The sequence below is a fragment of the Camelina sativa genome, chromosome 11 (genome assembly GCF_000633955.1).
Source record: "Camelina sativa cultivar DH55 chromosome 11, Cs, whole genome shotgun sequence".
Lineage (NCBI taxonomy): Eukaryota > Viridiplantae > Streptophyta > Magnoliopsida > Brassicales > Brassicaceae > Camelina > Camelina sativa.
In genome coordinates this window covers 7,971,508-7,993,461 of record NC_025695.1, presented here as the reverse complement: position 1 = coordinate 7,993,461, position 21,954 = coordinate 7,971,508, and the positions used below count along the sequence as shown (strand labels likewise).

Genomic DNA, 21,954 nt, shown 5'->3' with positions numbered 1-21,954 from the left:
TCAGCGAGCTGATCAGCAGAGCAGATGTGAGCAACACGAAAATGCTTGCCTTGAACTTGTTCCCGAACGAAGTGATAATCCAATGCGAGATGCTTCATGCGCGAATGAAACACCGGATTTGCCGAGAGATAAGTAGCCCCAATGTTATCACAGTAGATAATAGGAACATCAGTGGACTTAAGATCAAGTTCCATCATGAGAGATGTGAGCCATTTAACTTCAGAAGCAGCCGCAGTGAGAGCACGATACTCTGCTTCTGTCGAGGACCGAGCAACACCAGTCTGCTTCTTGGAGGACCAGGAGATGGGCTGTCGACCTAAGTAGGTAATGTAAGCTCCCGTAGAAGTGTAGTCATCACGATTCCCAGCCCAATCATCATTGGAGAACGCATGGAGATTTTGGGGAGACGTAGCAGAGAAGAAGAGTCCCATGTTCGTTGTGCCTGCAAGATATCGCAAAACACGTTTGACTGCCTCCCAGTGAAGAGTGCGTGGCTGATGCATGTACTGAGATAACCGGTTGACAGCAAAAGCAATGTCAGGCCTAGTCAAGCCAAGATACTGGAGGCTCCCAACTGTTGCACGATACACGGAAGGATCAGGGAGAATGTCTCCAGAAGAGAGAGTGAGAACCTGACCAGAAGACATTGGTGTAGCAACATACTTTGCATCAGCCATTTGAGTCTTGCGAAGAAGATCAGTAATGTACTTCGTCTGTGTAAGATGAAGACCCTCACTTGTCTGATATGCTTCCATGCCAAGAAAGTAGGAGAGCTCACCCAAATCTTTGAGAGAAAACTTGTCAGCAAGAAGATCAGTCACACATGTGATGGTAGAGAGGGTTGTACCCGTGATAAGAATATCGTCGACATACATGAGCATGTAGACGAAGGAGTTACCGGAGTGGAGGACAAAGAGCGATTCATGAGCAAGCGACTTTGTGAAGCCAAGACCCACCAGAAAATCTTTGAGGGCAGTGTACCAAGCACGAGGCGCCTGTTTTAGGCCATACACCGCTTTGTTGAGACGACACACATGATTTGGGTGATCTTTATCGACAAAGCCTGGAGGTTGGAGCATGTAGACCTCTTCTTCAAGTGGTCCTTGCAAAAAAGCATTGTTAACATCAAGTTGTTGAAGAGGCCAGTTAGAAGCAACAACAATACCAAGAACAAGACGTATAGTAGCATGTTTGATAACCGGACTGAACGTTTCCTGAAAGTCGAGGCCAGGACGTTGGTGAAAGCCTTTTGCCACAAGACGAGATTTGTAATTCTCCACCGAACCATCAAGCTTGCGTTTGATCCTATACACCCATTTATTTCCAACAATTTTAGTAGCAAGAGCTCTATCAACCAGATCAAAGGTATGATTGCGGATGAAAGCATCATATTTTGTGCTCATAGATCCCCGCCATTTTTTGTCTTGTAAGGCTTGTGTAAGATTTTCAGGTTCCAGTTCTTGTAGAACCGTGTGGAGAATGTATTTGGTGCTTGGTTTCTTGATGTTGTTCTTAGAGCGAGTAACCATTGGATGAGTGTTAGTCACTGGAACTAGTGACGAAGCTGTGTCAACCAGATCAGTCGCTTCCTCTGTTTCAGTAGCAACATTATGATCCGACTCTTGTATCGTAGAAGCCGCAAGTGAAGAAGCAGAATACGGGAGAGTGGCCAGGATAGGTGTTTGAGGAAAGATTGGAACAAGAGAAGCAATCACATAATCAGAGTAAGTAGTGTTTGGAGGAGAGGATTGTGTTTGAGCAAGGAGACGAGAGAAGGGAAATACCAATTCAACAAAGTGAACATGACGAGAGATGTAGATGCGGGAGGTATCAACATCAAGGCAGAGATATGCACTCTGTGTAGGGGAGTATCCCAAGAAGACACACGGTTTTGATTTTGGATCGAACTTGTTGTGACCATATGGCTTGATCCAAGGGTAGTAGAGGCATCCAAATGTACGCAGCTTAGAGTAGTTTGGTGTATCACAAAACAGTAGTTGATAAGGAGTGTTGTCAGCGAGATTCAGAGTAGTGAGACGATTTATGAGGTCTACTGCCGCCGCAAAGGAGTAGGTCCAATAGGAGTGTGGTAGTTGAGCATGGGTGAGTAGAGAGAGCCCTGTTTCGACAATATGGCGGTGCTTTCGTTCTGCCATTCCATTGTGTTCCGGAGTGTGAGGAGGACTAGTTAGATGAGAGATCCCGTGATGGGCAAGAAACTGACGCAAGGCAATATACTCACCACCATTATCGGAGAAGAGAGTAACAATCTTGTTGTTGAATCGGTTTTCCACAAGAGATTTGAAAACAGGAAAGATATGAGCAACTTGAGACTTGGTTTTGAGAGGATAGAGCCATGTATACCTAGTATAATGGTCGACAAAAATAACATAATACTTATAGCCATCGACTGAAGTGATAGGAGACGTCCATACGTCAGAATAAAGAATTTCAAGTGGTGTAGTAGTTGTAAGTGTAGAAGTGGAGAAGGGAAGTTTGTGACTTTTATTGATGGAACATGAATTGCAAAATAAGGAAGACGATACAGAGGAAGAACATGGTAAAGAAAACTTAGAAAGCATAGTACGAAGAGTTTGAATGTTTGGATGTCCTAAACGAGAATGCCATTCAAAAGGAGATGACTTTATTGCAGAGAAAGCTGAAGCAAAAGGCTTGGAAGAGGAAATAGGCCACTCATACACTCCCTCATTGGCTTTGTCTTTGAACAGTGTTGTCCCCGTGTGAAGATCCTTCACCTGAAAATCATACGGACATAGTTGAACCATAATGTTATTTGCTTTGCATAACTTATTTACCGAAATAAGATTCTTTTTCATATCGGGAACACATAAAACATGTTTAAGTTGCAAAGGTTTGACATGAGAGGGAAAAGAAACTGAACTAGTGTAGGTAATGGGGAGTCCAGTACCATTACCGATCATGACATTGTCGTTACCGCTGTAAGGTGTCTGCAGAGAGAGGTTGCCAAGGTCACTTGTGATGTGATGCGAGGCAGCACTGTCAAGGAGCCAAGGGGTGTGGTTAGGTGGGTAACCGCTGGTGGTATGATGAGCTTGAGGTCGCCACTGCGGAGCAGAAAGTGGCAAATGTGGAGCCAGAGAAGGAGCAGACCCGCGAAAAGAGTTGAATTGAGGATCAGGGTAAGAAAACTGTTGTGTGGGTTGCTGATATTGTGGACAACGCTTAGCACCATGCCCCTGGACACCACATATTTGACACCTGCCAAGATACGGTCATGAGGGACGAAAACCACCAAGAGAGGAATGAGAGCCACCACTTGACTGGCGAGAGAGATGTGTTGTGTTCGCAGTTGCAGGAACATAGATGGTGTTGGTGTCGCCTGCAGCTTTCAAGGCATTTTTCCGGACAATGAGTTTTTCATGGAGCTCATCAATGGAGATAGGTGTGTCACGGCCTTGAACCAGTTCCACAATAGCTCTGTAGTCTTCATTGAGACCGGTAGTGATGTAGTCCAGAATGTCTTCATGTGGTAAAGGTTCATCAAGCAATGCAATCTGATCTGTTTTAGCAATAATACCACGCATGTAGTCATTCACAGACTTGTTCCCTTTGACACTGTCCTTGAGTTGATCGTTGATCTGACGGATGTGACCCCAGGAGGACTTCCCATAAGTGTTGGAGAGAATCTCCCAGATGTGGCGAGTTGTTGTGGCACGAGCAACAATTGACTGGACGGGAAGAGAGAGAGAACCAAGCAAGGCACTGAAGAGAAGCTTGTCTTGTCGCTTCCACGCAGCAAAGTTAGGATTGATCTGGTTGACAGCAGTAGTAGTGGTGATCGTTTCTGATGATGTGTTGTTTTCATCAGCAATAAAGCAGTGAAGCTCATGTGCTTCAAGTAAGGAGCGGATCTGAAGGCGCCAGGTGAGGAAGTTGTTGGGTGTGAGCTTAGTGATGTTGAGAGAGATCAATGTTTTGTGAAGTTCAGCAACATTGAAAACAGGGGCTGATTCAGAAGAGGTGGAGGAGGCGTCAAATGACATGATGAGAAAGACGAGAGATGGAAAAAGAGATTGATTTGAGAAGGAAGAAGAAGAATAAGAAGAAGAAGAAGGCGTAAGAAAGAAAAATTAGGTTTGGATCAGTTGCTCTGATACCATGTAGAATATAATAATTGATGATTCTTATTGAAGAAGGTAATTACATATTTATACAATAGGTGGTTAGGATTGCTAAGCTAAGATCACAATCCAAAGATATTCAGAGTTATCTTTACATGATAAATACAAACTATAGATAAATACTATTTATACTAATAAGTTAAGTTTTTACATTTTATATTGAACCAATTATTTATGTTTTTCAACACTATCTGAAATTTTTGTTGCATAGCCACGCATTTTCCATATGCATATGTTTTTTTCAAAAAAATCCATATGCATATGTTTAGCCACATATTAACCACTAATAAGAATTTGTTATATTTGTGCCTTAGTTGAGGCTAATCATTAATTTCTAAATGATCATGAATTTGTGTTGTGGATTATATGAAGAAATGACAGCATATGTCAAATATTAGTTAATATATAAATTAATTTCTTACTTATAGCAATTTATATTTTGATAAGTGAAATAACTTGTAGACCAAAGCACTCTTCGATCAATACATAATCGTAGCTAAAAAAAGACACTGAGTTTCTAAGCAAGTCGTGTAAGAAAAGTGAGAAATATGGAAATTGGGGAAGTGCGTATAAGATTGAGAAGCCTACGATATATGCACATATATACCCAATGTCCGAGCTCTTATCCAGTTATCCTCATAACGAAATGTGTCGATACGTTTGTATCTTTCTGTTTTGCCAACTTTAATATTTTTATTTAAAAATATATTTACGGTGATGAAATAGAAATATATTTGTTTTTGTCATTATTCAGAACTTCAATATTACAGTAAATTATACACCTTAGAAAGTCCTTTTAGCTAAACTTGTAAAAGAGATTGAAACGAACCAAAAACCCCCAATAAAATTCAACCAAACCCAAATCAAAATGGGACAATTGCATTTTTTGTACTTTTATTTGCATTTGAATGAAATTGTAGATCCTATATTCGATTTTCGAAAAACATAACCACTAAGGGTGCTAAAATTACAGTTGACTCCGTTACAACCAAACAAAAAACAGAAGCCGAAATGACAAATGTAACCCGGAAGAAGTCTGCAATAGATACATTTAAGGTAGACTCTAATTGACGTCAAAGAGTAGACATAAAGATATGTCTACTCGTTAATTATAGTTTAAATTTTAATTTTAAAAATTATAAAAAATAATTTGGTAAACCTATTGACCAAATAATAACCACATAGAATTCCTGCATTGAAATAAAATAAATTTACATATAAACTAGTCAAATTAAGGGAGGAAAGGCTGATTAGGTTAAAATTATTTGATTTAGGGTTTGCTTAAGTAGATTTCTCTGTAGACTATTGGTGGTTGACTTTGTAATGTCATCAACTATTAATATTATATTATTTTAATTTCACAGACAATTTAACCAAACCAATAGCTGAACCTAACCGAATGCGTACCGATTTCTTGATTTTAACCTAACCGGATTCAGTAACCATATAAATACTTATTTCTGTAAGTCAACCCTAGTTTGTATGTGCTTTCTCTCTCTCCACAATTTCTCTCTCTAAAATTCCGATATTATTGCTCTCGAAAATTCAGATTTTATCCTCATCATTTATCGTTTTCGAAACTCAAGGACATCTCATATAAGTATTCTCATCATTTATCGTCGGCTAATTGCTTTTGTAACGCTTTAGCTAATTTTCTTCGAAAATATATATGTTCTCATAGTTTTTTGTTCATTTTGCACACAGATATGGGGTTACACAGCTACACTCAGCCATCTTCTAGTTCTTTGCAAGTATGGAGTGAAGGTCCACCCGAAATAAACTTTCTTGGCCTGACAGTTGGAATTCCTGACAAATGTTTCTGCGGAAGGGAAACCGTTATGAAATGTTCCACCACAGCCGACAATCCTGGAAAGATTTTCTTTAGATGCAATAACCATGAGGTTGTTAGATTGTATGATGGTTTATTCGTTTGGTATAATTATTATTTGAGTATAGATAATATTCTTATGGTATATTTATTTCTATGGTACGGTATAGGATGGAGAGGACCATATTATGAAATGGTGGGATGAGGCTGTTACGCAAGAACTTCAAGCAATGAGAAGTGGACTTGCTGACCAAAGGGATTCTATTACAGCCATCCAGGAAAATGATGAAATGCTATGGGTTCAGCAGGAGCTAGACAAGGTGAAAGATCAGATGAAGGAATTACGTCTGTCAGTCCGTCGTGTACGCGCGGTGGTCGAGAATGTCTTAATCGCCGGTATAATCTTTATTGTTGTATTAATCTCTTTTGCTTCGTAGATCTTTCAATTAAAATCTGTGAACCTCTCTTTATCGTGGCCGTTTGTTTGAATGGCGTATTTATGTCTGTAATCTGTGAACTTGCTTCAGTTTCTGTAATATTTGGACGATATCGTTGACTTCATTAGATGACCTATTTAGTAGACTTCCCCCGTTGACATTAAGAAGTCAGTAGACGAAGTCTACTCGTTAATGATTTACGACACGATGGTTTGTGTTACTCGTTAATGATTTACGACACGATGGTTTGCGTTATTAATTATGTAGCTGTTCATTGTAACTGATTCGTCTCGTATATATAAACCAGCACGGGCCTTTTGATTATTTTAAAACTGCAACCAAAAAAGTTATTTGTAAATCATTTCTTTTCTCTTTAAAAAAAAATAGTACGTAGTTCATCTTCACGACGGAAAATTGGCGATTGGTCAATATACTTGTATCGGTCAATATAAATCATCCACGCTTAATTGGAGACTGATCACGGTTGGGTAATTGAAACTTTCTCTATATCACTTCACTTCATCATATAAGTGTATAATTATCTATCATTCACGTCTGTGTAACTCTTAGAAATTTTCTATATCATATCACTTTATACTTAAAAGTGTAGAATTCTATATACACGCAACTTTTTTCCCTGTACCATAGAAACTCGTTCATCGTCGTTAACGATGCATTAATTATTTTGATTTGACGGATTTACAGTTTAAAGTATGTTTCAGTTTCTCCAGAAAGAAGTCTACTTGATAAGTCTTCAGCATAATAGTACAAAAATTAATTGATTTGATGGATTTGTAGTTTAAAGTATGTTTTAGTTTCACCAGAAAGAAGTCTACTTGATAAGTCTTCAGCATAATAGTACAAAAATTAATTGATTTGATGGATTTGTAGTTTAAAGTATGTTTTAGTTTCACCAGAAAGAAGTCTACTTGATAAGTCTTCAGCATAATAGTACAAATATTAATTTGATTTGATGGATTTGCAGACGGTCCAGTTTCCCGTGGAGAAGTCTGCCAGAGAAGTCGTCAACATAATCATTACAAGGTATAAATTGATTCGACGTTAGTTGGCGGTAATATTTATATGTTTAATTTACCGATAAGCGGGAACCGGTTTTAACCAGTTTCTTTATAATTTCTTCCTAATTTTCTGGTACTGTTTCTAATAAAACGATTTTGGTTTTATAAAACCGGGATTATTATAATTATTGTAATTTTATACAACTTAAAAAACCGAGATAACATAGGATAGTTATCTCTAATTCTTCCTCATAAGGAATTAGAAAACGATTCCCTTCCGCTTATCTATATCGCTTAGCACTAACGGTTGATTTTCCCATTTTTTGTTCATGTTAAACCTAAATCTCTATCTTTCGGATTGTCAGTTTACTTACTTTGTTTAACTTATTTGTACCAGATCTCGACGAACTCTATATTCTTCAACCCAACCGCTTTATCTTCATCTTCGCCGCATCTTCGCCGCCGTTGTCCTCTTCGATCAAACCGAAGGTTGACTTCTTTTGCAATTCGATAGTAGCCTTCTTTTTCAATTCGACGCATAGACTTATTGGACTTGTCTTCCTCTTTCTTAATCTCTCGTTTTTTAATTTCCCCGCCAAACCTAATCTTATCTTGCAGAATGGACGAGGAGAGAAAACCAGAATTTCCTCGGAGGTTTTACACGAAAGGTGATGAGCCGCTTCCAATAAAAAGCATCGGCTATTACAACAACAATACGAAGCTGTTTGCTGAACTGTACAAAGCTCTCGAGACGGATGAATGGGACGAGATTTATCAATCTCGACTAGGTGTCTTGTTACAGTTCTACAAGCTCGAATTCGAATGGGCTTCCAGACTGGTTCACCATATGCTCACCTTTCAGATAGTCTACAACAAAAAGTACGAAATCTGAAGTCTGGTTGGATCTAACCCTTTACGATTTTCTTTGAATGAGTTTAAAGCCATCACTGGACTTAACTGTGATGATGTCGAGTCGTTGGAGCAGCCACAGGTTGAGGTTTCAGACGAGATGGAAGAGTTTTGGGAGAAGCTTGGAGTCAACTTAGACAACGGTTCGAGTATTGATCAATTGGTTGCAGCATGTAAGAACTCAAACGATTGGGATAGAATAGAGCGTATTAGGTTGGGTTATTTAGCTATCTACGTTGGGTTTACAGAAGCTAGGAAATCATCAACGCCCACCCGTCTAAATATGGCTAGGCTAGTCATGGATTTAGATGCATTTCTTGATTATCCCTTGGGAAGAGTTGATTTCAAGAACCTGATTATGTATGTTAAGGAGAAGGACTTAAACAAGCAGAGTTACACCATAGACGGATTTGTCGAAGCTCTGCAGATATGGGTGTACGAATCTATGCCTGATTTTGGCAAATCAATTGGGGAACCGTTGGCAAACAATCCAAGTCCACCGTTGCTTGTTTACCGCGGTTCTTGCGGTAGAAAAAATGTCAAAGAGGGCATTCTAAAACAGGTACGCACCTCTGTGATTTGTCTATAATTTATCTACGATATTAGATGACTCGGTAACCATTATTGTGTTAGATTTGAATTAGTACACTGTTTTATATCAACTGTAGACAAACTTCAGACACTTCACCTGTTTGGGAAGACGATGAAGCAGTTGACAAGATTGATAACATTTTGAGAGCATTCAATGGGGATTTTGGTCCATGGAGGTGGGGGAGAGGTTTGTGAAAGACAGATGGTATTTATGAATCCAACAATGCGAAGGTGAAGGTGGAGGAAAAGAGTGAGCCAAGTGGGAAGAGGCACTGTGCAGGTACTTCAACTGCCTTGGAGTTCAATATCTTGGATTCTATTAAAGAGGAGCTCGGCATGTGGGGAGCAGCTCTGCTCGATCAGATGAAGGAAGGTTTCAACATGTTGAATTGGAAGATTGAAAGCCTTGCTTCGGATCTTACCTAAATGAAGGGAGATGTGACTGGTACGAAAGAGGCTGATCCTTTATCAAAGGAACAGAAGGACTCTCAGGCAGCTACTGGTACGAAGGTGCCAAAGAAAGTCAGCTCTGAATCATTTGAAACTGAGTCAGACCCACCTGTATTTATTCGCACGGAAATCCCAACAGCTGTCGACTTGACTGCTAGAGCCACGAAACAAGAACCAAGGAAAGAAGCGGCTAGGATTGCGGCACATGGCAAGGCTGAAAGGGTTAAGAGGTTGGCGTCAAGTCAACGTTCTCCTTTCGTTGGTGATAACACAGCCAAGACTATCATGGGTGATAAATCAGCCATGTCAGCGTACAATCCTTTTGATAAAGCAGACATGGAGTTGGAGAAGGTTTTCCTTGATTTCTTAAAGAAAGATCCGTAAGTCTACTAACTTTTATGTGCAAAAATTATATTTGTCGAAACTCTAGTAACTTATATGTATCCAAACCATTTATCACCTGCATGACGTACAAGAACAAGGTCCCAGAGAAATCCCGATGTTGTCTTTGGTGGTACGAACTGCAGACAAAAACAGTCTGGCTACGAGATTCAGTAATTCTACTAGAAAACTTCGTCTCCAAGTATACTAGAAAACTTCGAGTCGGTCTTCAATATTATATAACTTCGTTTTAAATCCATGTGGTTATCCAGCACATGGATGCGGGGTTGAATCTATTGAGACATCAACACGCGCAGCATCCTCAGATATTTAGAACGAGTTGATTGGCTTTCCTAGACGCTATGTTCACTCATCTGTGGACAACGAAGTACCTTGACTTTGTCAATTCTAAGGCACATGCTAATGGATCTGGGAAACTGTTCCTGGCCAGTGCCTTCAGCTACTATGCAGGGGAGTATTCACTGTATGCTTAGACTAACAAGCAATGGGGTCTGGAAGTAGACGACTTATACGCGCCTTTAAACGTGAAGTCGACGCACTGGGTAGCTATGTGGATCTCGATTCCCATGAGACACATCGTCGTCTGGGATAGCACCCCGAGTGTCACCAACGACGAAGAGATTGCATCTGCCATCAAGCCTATTGCCGTCTTGGTTCCCTACGTGCTGCGGGAGTTAGCTAGCCCTGACCACAAGCATATGTATTCGTATGAGAAGTTCACTCATGAGCGGGTCAAAAAGGGAGTGCCTCCGAACAAGAAGCCAAGTGATTGTGGTGTGTATACTTTGAAGTACATAGAATGTCATGCTCTTGGGTTAGACTTTCCTACTACTTTGTGCGACGCAAACATCACACAGATAAGGGAGAAGGTGGCTTGTGAATTATTTCACGAGATTGAATGTCGTGGACCAAATGAGGAGAACTACATAGACGACTTTGGGCTCTATGATCCTCCCCCAATCCGGGACTAACTATAAACTTTGTTTGAAAGACTTAAACTCTTGTTTTAAGTATGTATGACTCATTAGGATGATGTAGGGTTGATGTTTTGTTTCTGTTTGGGGGATCTTTATATTTTGTGGGTGGGATCCTACTGATTAAACTCTGATGATGGGCGGGATCTTGATATTTTTTGTGTGATCCTCCTTTTAAACTCTAATGTGTAAGGATGATTGTTCTTGTTGTCTACTAGTTATACGTGGGATATTGGTATTTTTTGTTCAGTTTTTCATAACATATACATAACTTCAAACGTTAAGCGTTAATAATAGCGTACACTTGTCTGTTCCTCATTAGTTAGTTATTAAAATATTAATTACTTGTAGTCTTCTCTAAACAATAGCGTACAACGAAAGCCTAGTAGACATATTTCTGAAGTTAACTTGGAGACTTCAAATGGATATTGTTGTCCAATAGACATGTAGAACTTTTGTTCTTGTAGTTAAATTTTTTGTTTAACTATGATGATAGGCTGCTATCCATATATTTTTGTGGAATCCTCTCACCTAACATCTCAATGCTAAAACAGTGGTTCATCCTTTTGATATCGGACCTAATGTCAATCCATCTACAGAGTTTCAATAAAACCCAACAAAGTACTTTTTTATCTGTTCTCCCGCCGATACTCTACTCTTGCTGTCGGAACCAGAGAAGCAACATAAAATAATATAAAATGTGACAGAGTTATAAACTTTATTGGGGAATGTGTTATTTTTAATTTTTATTAAAATATTAATAAAATAATACAGAAAAGAGAGAGAGAAGAGAGAACCAATGCTTTTTTTTTTTGTCGACTCTGTTTATTTTTACACTTGTATGTTCCTCATTAGTTAGTTACTAAATTATTAATTACTTGTAGTCATCTCTAAACAATAGCGTACAGCGATAGCCTAGTAGATATATTTGTGAAGTTAATTTAGAGACTTCGAAAGGATCTTGATGCACATTGGACATGTAGAGTTGACATCAGCTTCCGCAACCTCTCTCATCTCCTCTAACCTCTTGTGCTCTGCCTAGAAGTCGACAAATTGTTGACCCAATATTTGATTCAGTTGGGATAGTTGAGCGTCGATCAGATCCACTTGATGCACAAGGGCGGTACCTCTTCCTTCTTCTTCATGTGATCTCTCATCATACGAAGAATGGCTTTAAAGCGGTCCTTCGTCTCTTCTTCAACCACGACTCTCGTCTTCTCAAAAGCGTCTTTCATGGCATCTATTACTTCCTCTTCCCACTCGAAATCGGAACTACTTCGCTTACGCTTACTGGAACTCTCTTNTTAAAATATTAATAAAATAATACAGAAAAGAGAGAGAGAAGAGAGAACCAATGCTTTTTTTTTTTGTCGACTCTGTTTATTTTTACACTTGTATGTTCCTCATTAGTTAGTTACTAAATTATTAATTACTTGTAGTCATCTCTAAACAATAGCGTACAGCGATAGCCTAGTAGATATATTTGTGAAGTTAATTTAGAGACTTCGAAAGGATCTTGATGCACATTGGACATGTAGAGTTGACATCAGCTTCCGCAACCTCTCTCATCTCCTCTAACCTCTTGTGCTCTGCCTAGAAGTCGACAAATTGTTGACCCAATATTTGATTCAGTTGGGATAGTTGAGCGTCGATCAGATCCACTTGATGCACAAGGGCGGTACCTCTTCCTTCTTCTTCATGTGATCTCTCATCATACGAAGAATGGCTTTAAAGCGGTCCTTCGTCTCTTCTTCAACCACGACTCTCGTCTTCTCAAAAGCGTCTTTCATGGCATCTATTACTTCCTCTTCCCACTCGAAATCGGAACTACTTCGCTTACGCTTACTGGAACTCTCTTCGGCCATAGCTCGTAACCAACTTATTCTCTTGTTATCGAAGAAGGAGATGCAATAGATTGAGTGGAAATTGAGAGAATATTTATAAGTGAAATTGAGACGGTNGGACATGTAGAGTTGACATCAGCTTCCGCAACCTCTCTCATCTCCTCTAACCTCTTGTGCTCTGCCTAGAAGTCGACAAATTGTTGACCCAATATTTGATTCAGTTGGGATAGTTGAGCGTCGATCAGATCCACTTGATGCACAAGGGCGGTACCTCTTCCTTCTTCTTCATGTGATCTCTCATCATACGAAGAATGGCTTTAAAGCGGTCCTTCGTCTCTTCTTCAACCACGACTCTCGTCTTCTCAAAAGCGTCTTTCATGGCATCTATTACTTCCTCTTCCCACTCGAAATCGGAACTACTTCGCTTACGCTTACTGGAACTCTCTTCGGCCATAGCTCGTAACCAACTTATTCTCTTGTTATCGAAGAAGGAGATGCAATAGATTGAGTGGAAATTGAGAGAATATTTATAAGTGAAATTGAGACGGTAACGATACAATGAATGTAGAGAAATCGAAAGGGTACAACGAATGTAGAGATATCGAAAGGGTACAACGACTGTAGAGATAGCGAAAAGGTACAATGAATACAGAGATATCGAAAGGGTACACTGAATATAGAGACAAACGCATCATACATCGAAAGCTTAGTAGACATCAGATTGAAGTTAACTTAGAGACTTGGTACACATCCCAAGACACATTGCGATGACAACAATGAAACCTATCCTAGAGAGAACCATAAATTGTCGAAGCATTTTTTCCCTTTCTTTCGCTGCCAGTAAGTCACATTCAAACTTCTTCTTGTCTTCCTCATATGTGTTAACCACCCCAGAGTTCACCAAACTGTTAACAACTTGTTCTTTCATTTCTCTTACAGATTCTTTAAGTACCTTGATTTCTTCTCTATGCCGACGGATCTCATCCCTCGCATCCAATAAGCTCCGCATTTGCCAACCACGTGATGGTTCTGCGTCTGACCAATGGGAATACCCATGAACAGTGCATCTGAAGAAATTTCTTCCCGGATTTGCATCTGTCCATGATTTCACAATAATCGTTGATCTACTGCAATAGTTGCAGATTGGACCAGTTATTTGTATATGCGAATTTGTATCAGAAACTGACCCCGAAATTTGGCTCATCATTCTCTAGCTGATTGTGGTTGTTCACGAAGAGGAGTATCATAAAATGGTCTTACGAGTAAATGATAGTTACGTACTAGTCTTTAATAATGTCAACTTGAACACGTGGGATAATCCCGGAAAATTACAGAGACAAATTATAACTAGGGAAACTCTAGATGACTTCACGATGAAGTTAACTTCTACTCGCCGTGTTCAGCAACCTATACAAATAATTGTTAGTGTAACCGACGATCATATACAAAACGTTAAAAATATATCAAGTGGGATTGTTACTTACACAATGAGGTCGAGTATGTCCAGGCTGTCTGCATTTTGAACAAGCATATTGCTTATGAGACTTCCTCGGCTTGCTCCCATTTTTACGTGACAGTTCTAGCCATGTTAGCCAACGAGACTTCTTTTGCCTTCCAGGCTTCCGCTTCGGTATGGGAGGTATACATCAGATATCTGGCCCAATTGGATCGTGCTCGACATTGGGCATGATGGTAGCCGCGTACGACGCATAGATATAATCTTTTCTATAGTAAGCTTCGACTACGGTAGACATATGCCATCTGCTTGACTTGACAGCCTTAATTGCATGTGAACATGGCATTTTCTCAACATCAAACACCCCGCATGAACAAGATTTTGCTTCCAAGTCAACCAAACAATCATGTTTCCCACCCCTAACGTAGAAACTCCAGCCATCAATGTGTTCTACCGTCATCATATCTGCGTAATGGTCCCTTATGGCCAATAAGAACTCAACACCCCGGCTAAAAGTGGTTGTGAGACTAAGTGCATCCTCTCGTCTTTTCCAATACCACCTACCTAACTTTTTTGTAATAAACTCAATGAAATATGTGATGGGATAATCTTTGGCTTTCTTTAGCATGGAGTTGATAGATTCCGCAATGTTGCTAGTCTTGATGTTGTATTTATCTTCTGGACAGTAAAGCCAAGACCATAAAGCTGGATCTGCCTCTTTCAAGTACGCTGCAAGGGCCGGATTTACGTTAGTAAGGGAAGCCATGTAGCGGTTGTAATCATCATACGTATGCGCATATGCTGCCCCTTTCATCAAGTACATCAGTTGCTTCCCACGGAAATTAGAAATTATGTTTTGTTGGAGATGGTAGTAACATATCCCTCGTGTTGCCCATGGCATAACATTGCAACATGCTTTAGCTATTGAACTGCACCTATCCGAAACTACTACCAGTGGATATTCATTCGAGATACACTCACTTAATTTGGTGAAAAACCAATCCCATGAAGCATCACACCCCGAGTCGACAATTCCAAAAGCCAACGGAAATATCTGAAAGTTACCACCTTGTGCGCAAGCGACTAGCAATACACCTTCATACTTTCCGGTGAGATAGGTCCCATCAACCACAATAACTCCTCACGTAACTGAAACCACGGATTGAAGTATCGAAAGATAGGATAAGGTATTTAAACCTATGCTCGTCATCAACAACAAGGTCAACGACACTTCCCGGGTTTGACAGCTCTATTTTTCTAAGCCAATAAGGCAACTTCGCATATCCAGATTCGGTGTTTCCTCTCACATATTCCAAGGTATATTGTAAAGCTNTCCCGTACTCATTGTAATCGAAATCCATGTCATCAACATCTTTTGGCTTCTCATCTGTAGTGTCATGGAGAGATTTTTCACATTCTTCTACACCTTCATCGGCACCTGGATCTACATCGTCACCATNCATCTACTATTCCTACCCGGTCTACAAAAAGCATCCCAATATATTTGGACGTGCAATGCTTACGGTGAGCTATGCGGTCCACAATAGAACATGTATGCACGTTCAGATATTTGGTGACCCAAAAAGTGGTTGGATCATTCTTCACAGTGGCCACGACCCTCCACGTGCATCCTGGCACAAAGCATATTGCCACCAACCGAGACTTTGTGGACTTCTTAATTTTGAAAGAGAATTTTAGCATAATAGCGGTCAAACGCACCTCTGTTATGACATCATGTTTGCATGGAAAGCATTGACCTACTTTCAGTTGGTCTATCCAAGGATTATTTAACTTTCCATGAATACCACCAACAAACGGTTTCCCTTCTTCAGCATCTACATCCGGGTGATCTCCATCTTCATCGTCATCTTCATCTTCAATTTTCCCGTACTCATTGTAATCGAAATCCATGTCATCAACATCTTTTGGCTTCTCATCTGTAGTGTCATGGAGAGATTTTTCACATTCTTCTACACCTTCATCGGCACCTGGATCTACATCGTCACCATATTCATCCGTTGGCTCCCCATCGGCAATAGAACAAGAGTTATTTATATCATTAACACATCCCTTAACCGACTGTCCATCCATGCATCACGTAGAGACGCAAAAGCGAACAACATTCCTACTACTAAAATCTATCAAGTTCTGAAATTATCTATCATTTGTGACATAGACAGGAGGGGTATCTTGGGGCAATTGCTGAAGCATCATCTCTGTTAAGGGATACGATAACTGAACCATCTCTGTTTCTTTGTCAATCAGATAATTTTCTACAGCCATTTCAAGAAGCTCAGCGTATGTACAACCGTGTCGCAAAAAAAACATTCTCCCACCATTGCGTCTATCCATATCAAAATGCCATGACCCATTTCTTGTCGCCCATACTCCGTAAACAACAGGTATTTGCGCCATCTACCTGAAAGAGTAAGCAACAAGTCAATTACTCATTACATAGCTGACTATCCGTAGAAGTCTTAAATCAATAACCTAGATGCCTAACAAAACCAAAAACATGATTGATCCAAAAGTATAATATATTATCATGACAATAATAGACAGAGGCAAGTACATAACTGATACAAAACATTTTGAACTACAAAATCAAAAAAAAAAATTATAAATTTCAATTAAACATTATTTCAAATATACAGACTTCACAGATAACTCCAACGGTTTGACTTCGTAAATTAGGCTATTTTAATGACCTAACTGCCTATGAAAACCAAAAACTTGATTTCTCCATATGTATAATATGGATTCATGTCAAAAACATACAGAGGCAAGTAAATAACATCTATCAAAGAATACAACAAGAAAATCTTAAAAATTATTCATCAATTTGCAATAATTTGGTTTTCAAAATCTGCTGACTTCATGTTGACGTCAACGGGTAGATATAAACTAGACTATATGAAGATAATTTCAAATGAAGTCTATTTTTGCAATTACAATTTAACAAAGCAGACAGCGGACGAAGTCTACTAGAACCGGTTGACTTCTTCTATGGTCATCCTTTGTTAATTTTTTGGTTTGTTTTGCAATTAAATAGATAAAAATAGGTAGACTTCAATAGAAAGTTCCACCTGTTAACTTCAATTATAGTTTACTCTGGTTATTTTTGCAATTGACCAACCCATTGACTTTACAGTAGACTTCATCTATCCGTCAACAAGAAAATGTAAACTTCGTCGTGGTTAGTATTGCAATTGACCAAGTTTGACTTTTGCCAACTAGACTACGTACGAAGTCTATAGTAATGATGACTTCGTTTGCAGTCTGCCTTGGTCATTTTTGGAGTTGACCAACATTTAAAATTTTTAATTAGTAGACTTCTTTTGCAGTCAAATAATTATTTTAATATAATAATTTTACGGTCAATGCTTAAATATTTTGGTCAATTCCAAAATAGTCACTATAGAAGTCTACTCGTTTATTATCGCAAGAAGACTTAGGCCAGCAGTCATCACTAAAAAGTCAAGAATTTGGTCAATTGCAAAAATACACCTTAGTAGACTGCAAACGAAGTATCTAACGGAAAGATTATAATGCAGTCTGAATCATATTTTTTTGTTTTCAAATGAAACTAAGGAGACTGAAATTTTAGTCTACGGGCTTGAAAGTCGATAAATTTTAAATTGCAAAACTGACCACATAGTAGACTTTACATGATATTATGACGGTTGGACTAACAAATGAAGTCTAACTTCGACAAAAAAAACAAAGAAAATCACGAAATCTACCGGAAAATAACCTTATCGGTGGTGGTTTCGCAATGTCAAGCACTGAGGACGTCGTATTTAGTCACCACTGAAGAAACACAGCGCCAATTTTCCTTGTTCACAAGATATAACAAGATTAACGAACTTTCAATTTTTTCGATTAAAATGGAGAGGAGATGGAAGAAAATGAAGTTCTCATAGCATTGGGTGTTATTTAAGCTCACAAATCGGGTTGTTAAAGCATTAAGAGCTTCAAATTTAGTTGTTCATAGTTGTTGGAAAATTAATGGCGGTGATACAACCGTAAATAAGACAAGAAGATGAGGATATGAATTAATGGCATTTCTGTGAATACAATGAATGGCAGAGGATTTAGTAGGAAGAAAGTGGCAAATGTTTGAGAGAGAAAAGGAGGAGTCTAGTCTTGCAATTGATTCAAGTTAGGGGTCTAATTTTGCAAGTGTCCCAATCAAAATTGAAGAAAAATCCAAAAATACCATAAACCAAAAAGAAAAAAACTAAGATTCTCAAAAATTACTAGGAAAATCTTATAAACCAAAAAGAAAAAAAAAAACTAAGCTCTTAAAAATTAATGATTTTTAACACATGAAAACCTTGGATATTTCATATTCACAATGAAATACTATTTAGTAAAATTTAATAGAAAATTATCATTTTATATTTATTTCATGTAAACTTTTAATTTAGAGTATGATATACATAGGAACGACATATATCACACACTATGTATAATCTATGTTTTAGTAAAATTAGAAATATGTTATTAATTAATTTATATCTACACTAGTAATTAAGCTTTTATGTATTGTTTGCGTACTCTTGCTTGCGGATTATATTAGGATATGACAGAATATGTCCAATATTAGTTAATAAATTAGTTACTTACCTATAGCAATTTATGTTTTGATAACGAGAAAAAGAGTACAAAGACGAAACCTCTCATCGAGCAATACATAAACGTAGCAAAAAAAAGAGGACGTGGATCTTCGAAGCAAGCCGTGTTTCACCGAAGTTATAGCTGTGTTGGCGACTCGTGTTTGAAACAGCGATTATCTAACAAATATAAAGTACTCTAAAATATGAAACAATGTGTGTTTTAATTTGTCTGCGATATGTTTAATTTGTCTGCGATTTGGTGTTTTGGTTTGATAATACTATATGACAAAAAATAGAATATAATGCTTTGAATGAAACCCTTGACTTTCTACTTTCATATTCTAGTCATATAATTTCCTTGACGTGGGTGACTCAGGGATGCGCATAGCCAGTTTCAATATGGGGGCAATTCACACGACTGATGACAAAACGGCTGCGCAACACATCATGGCGACAATGCAAAAGGCTTACTGTGAATTATACAGAGGTACTCAAGTTTTTCCAAGAACGTCCTCTACCTCTTCTCAGCATTCATGATCACATCTTCCCGATGAACCATCTGCATCTAGCAGTGAGTTCCATGGGGTTAGAAATGCTCACTAAGGTATATATATATATATATATTCCATTTAACACAAACCAAATAATTTTTTTTCTATATATATTTTATTATATAAACTTTAGTTTTCAAAGTTAGTATTTCATATAATCGTGACATGTGCCAATATATCGATGATATTTTAACATGTGTGAAAAGAAAATTTATTTAATAATTATAAGAAAATTAAAAAATCATAATAAATAAAAAGATTACAATTAATATTTTTGAAAGTACATAAAACCAAAAGTAATATATTATATCACTAATTCTATAGGAACCTTATCTATTAAATTACTAATTTCAATAGAAAAATATGTGCAATTAATAAGAAAAATATATGCAATTTAATTGCAATTATTATTTATTATAATCATATAGTAAAAATAAATTTATACAGAAAAGTGATTAAAGTATGAAAAGGTTTAATATGTTAAAATTAGTGATTAACATAATGTAAGTATTTTCACATTTCCACTTGGCACTCAACTGTTATGTACTCACCTTTACATAAACAAATAATTTTCTCGTAATAACGTTTTCAAATTTTTGATTAATTTATGATAATTTTGGACAAGTAGTAAAACTATTAGTTATGAGATTATAAAATATGAAACAAATATATTAAAGATATAGTTATTTTTCAAATATGAGATAAAATTAGTTTTCGGTCTTTTTTTTTAGAATTATCTTTTATTAATTTTTAGTTTTTATAAAATAGTAAGTAAGGTATAATTTGATACAATGCACGTCAAATACCTAATGCCAAATCAATCATCAATTTGATTATATATACACATCAAATACCTAATGTTAAAAGAACTATTTGAGTATATATATATATAGGACACTAAACTATTGCATGTTTAACTAAATGGTCACGAGTTTTGAGGTTTCAACTGAAAATGAAATGGGACTTTTCATTTAAGTATTGGTTCTAAGATTCGTTATTATCTCTATAATTTTTATCAAACCATTTTAATTTTAAACTATGTACAAGCCCACGGTCCACCGTGGACTGAACATTTTATTTAAAGTAAACTAGGGATTGGACCCGCATGTACGTACGGTGTTATATTTGTAAACAAATTAGAGATCCGTTTAAAACCCGTTTGAAATGATTAAAGCTCGTTTAAAACAAATACGAATATTTAGGGAACAAATGTAATATTTGTTATGTCCCATTATGTTCTATACATGTTTTCAAATTTCCGTCACATAGCGAATGTATTCCCAATTAATATGGTACATTCTCAATATAGAAATTTTTTTTGTATTAACGATCGGAAACGAGATAGGCAAGAACCATTAATTTCTGAAGTTCTGTGTGGGATAAAACTAAAATTTGGCATAAAATTGGAAAATGATTATCAGTTACACGAAGTATACGCCAACACATGACTACACATCAAAACCTAAACGTCGGTCAACATCGGTCAACAGAAAAATAAATTAAAAATAAAAAATAAAAAAAAATAAATGTTGTCAACATCGGTTAACGTTAGTCAATATTGGTCAACACCCGATTCTGGCAAACAAAACACCCAAAATTGATGGTTATGATATTGTACACTGAACTCATGTTTATTCATGCATATCACTGTATGATGACAATAGTTCGTGTAGTTAATAAGATATTTATATTATTTGCATATGTGGCTATTTGCGTATACTTCGTGTAATTGGCAATCATTTTTTTCTATAAAATTTCTTAATTTAAACTTATATACTTATTTGGAATTCGATTCGAAACTACATGCTCTCATCTTGTATTTGTTATTCTAGAGTATAGTGCAAGTGAATTGTTTAGTAAATTGATTGATTGAAATAATATTTATTAATTGTTAATATAAATATTATTTTAGTACTTAATTTTTTAAACAATAAAATACCATAAAATTTTAAAATTTAATTATTGCTTTGATAAATAAGTAAATAAATAAAAATCTATATATATATATATTATTTTGAATATTTGAAAATAAGATATGTATCATAAAATAACATAGACACTTTAGGTTATAAAAATATATGAAAAATTATAAAATACATAAAGTTATATATAAAAGTTTAATAGTAAAAATTGGAATGGATTAATTACTCAATAATTGTTTGAACTTTAACTTAAAACACAAATGACAAAACCCATTTATGTTGGCCTGTTTTGCATATTGGCCCAAAAGCTTTTTTCGTGTTAAGTCACATTTCCTCTCCTTGTAGCTCTTCCTTCTACTACTACTTTCTTCTTCGTTAATCACGGATTCACTATGGTCTTGTCCATCTTCTTCTTATCAGTCTCTTCACCTTCTCAATTCTCATGGACTTCTCCTCTGTCAAACCTCTCGGCAGCTTACCTTCTCTGTCCTCAACGATCTCATCGTCTACTCCTCACCATTATAAATCCACCACGACACCTACCATTATTGTCGCCGCCATCTTAGGAATCTCCTCCGTTACCGATTCGAGATCCGATGCATTCCTGGTGGGAATCAGTCCCCAAGAAACAATCTCGTATCGTCTCTCCTCTCCGGCGACTTCACTTCCGAAGACAGCCAAATTACCCTTGCCTCATCTCTAGAGAATTCAAATCGACATGCATTGTAGTTAGCTTCTTCTCGCGCTGCTTACTCCTTTAACCCGATTTCTCTTTACAATCCAGCTTCA

At 37.4% G+C, this 21,954-nt stretch overlaps 1 protein-coding gene across 1 annotated transcript; it reads right to left on the bottom strand.

Moving 5' to 3' along the window:
* LOC104727734 lies at window positions 14,264-15,536 on the bottom strand. Its single transcript, XM_010446811.1, has 2 exons — window positions 15,219-15,536; window positions 14,264-15,127 (listed from the first exon to the last, which is right to left on the bottom strand). The coding sequence occupies exons 1-2, from the start codon at window positions 15,534-15,536 to the stop codon at window positions 14,264-14,266; spliced, it is 1,182 nt and encodes a 393-aa protein (XP_010445113.1).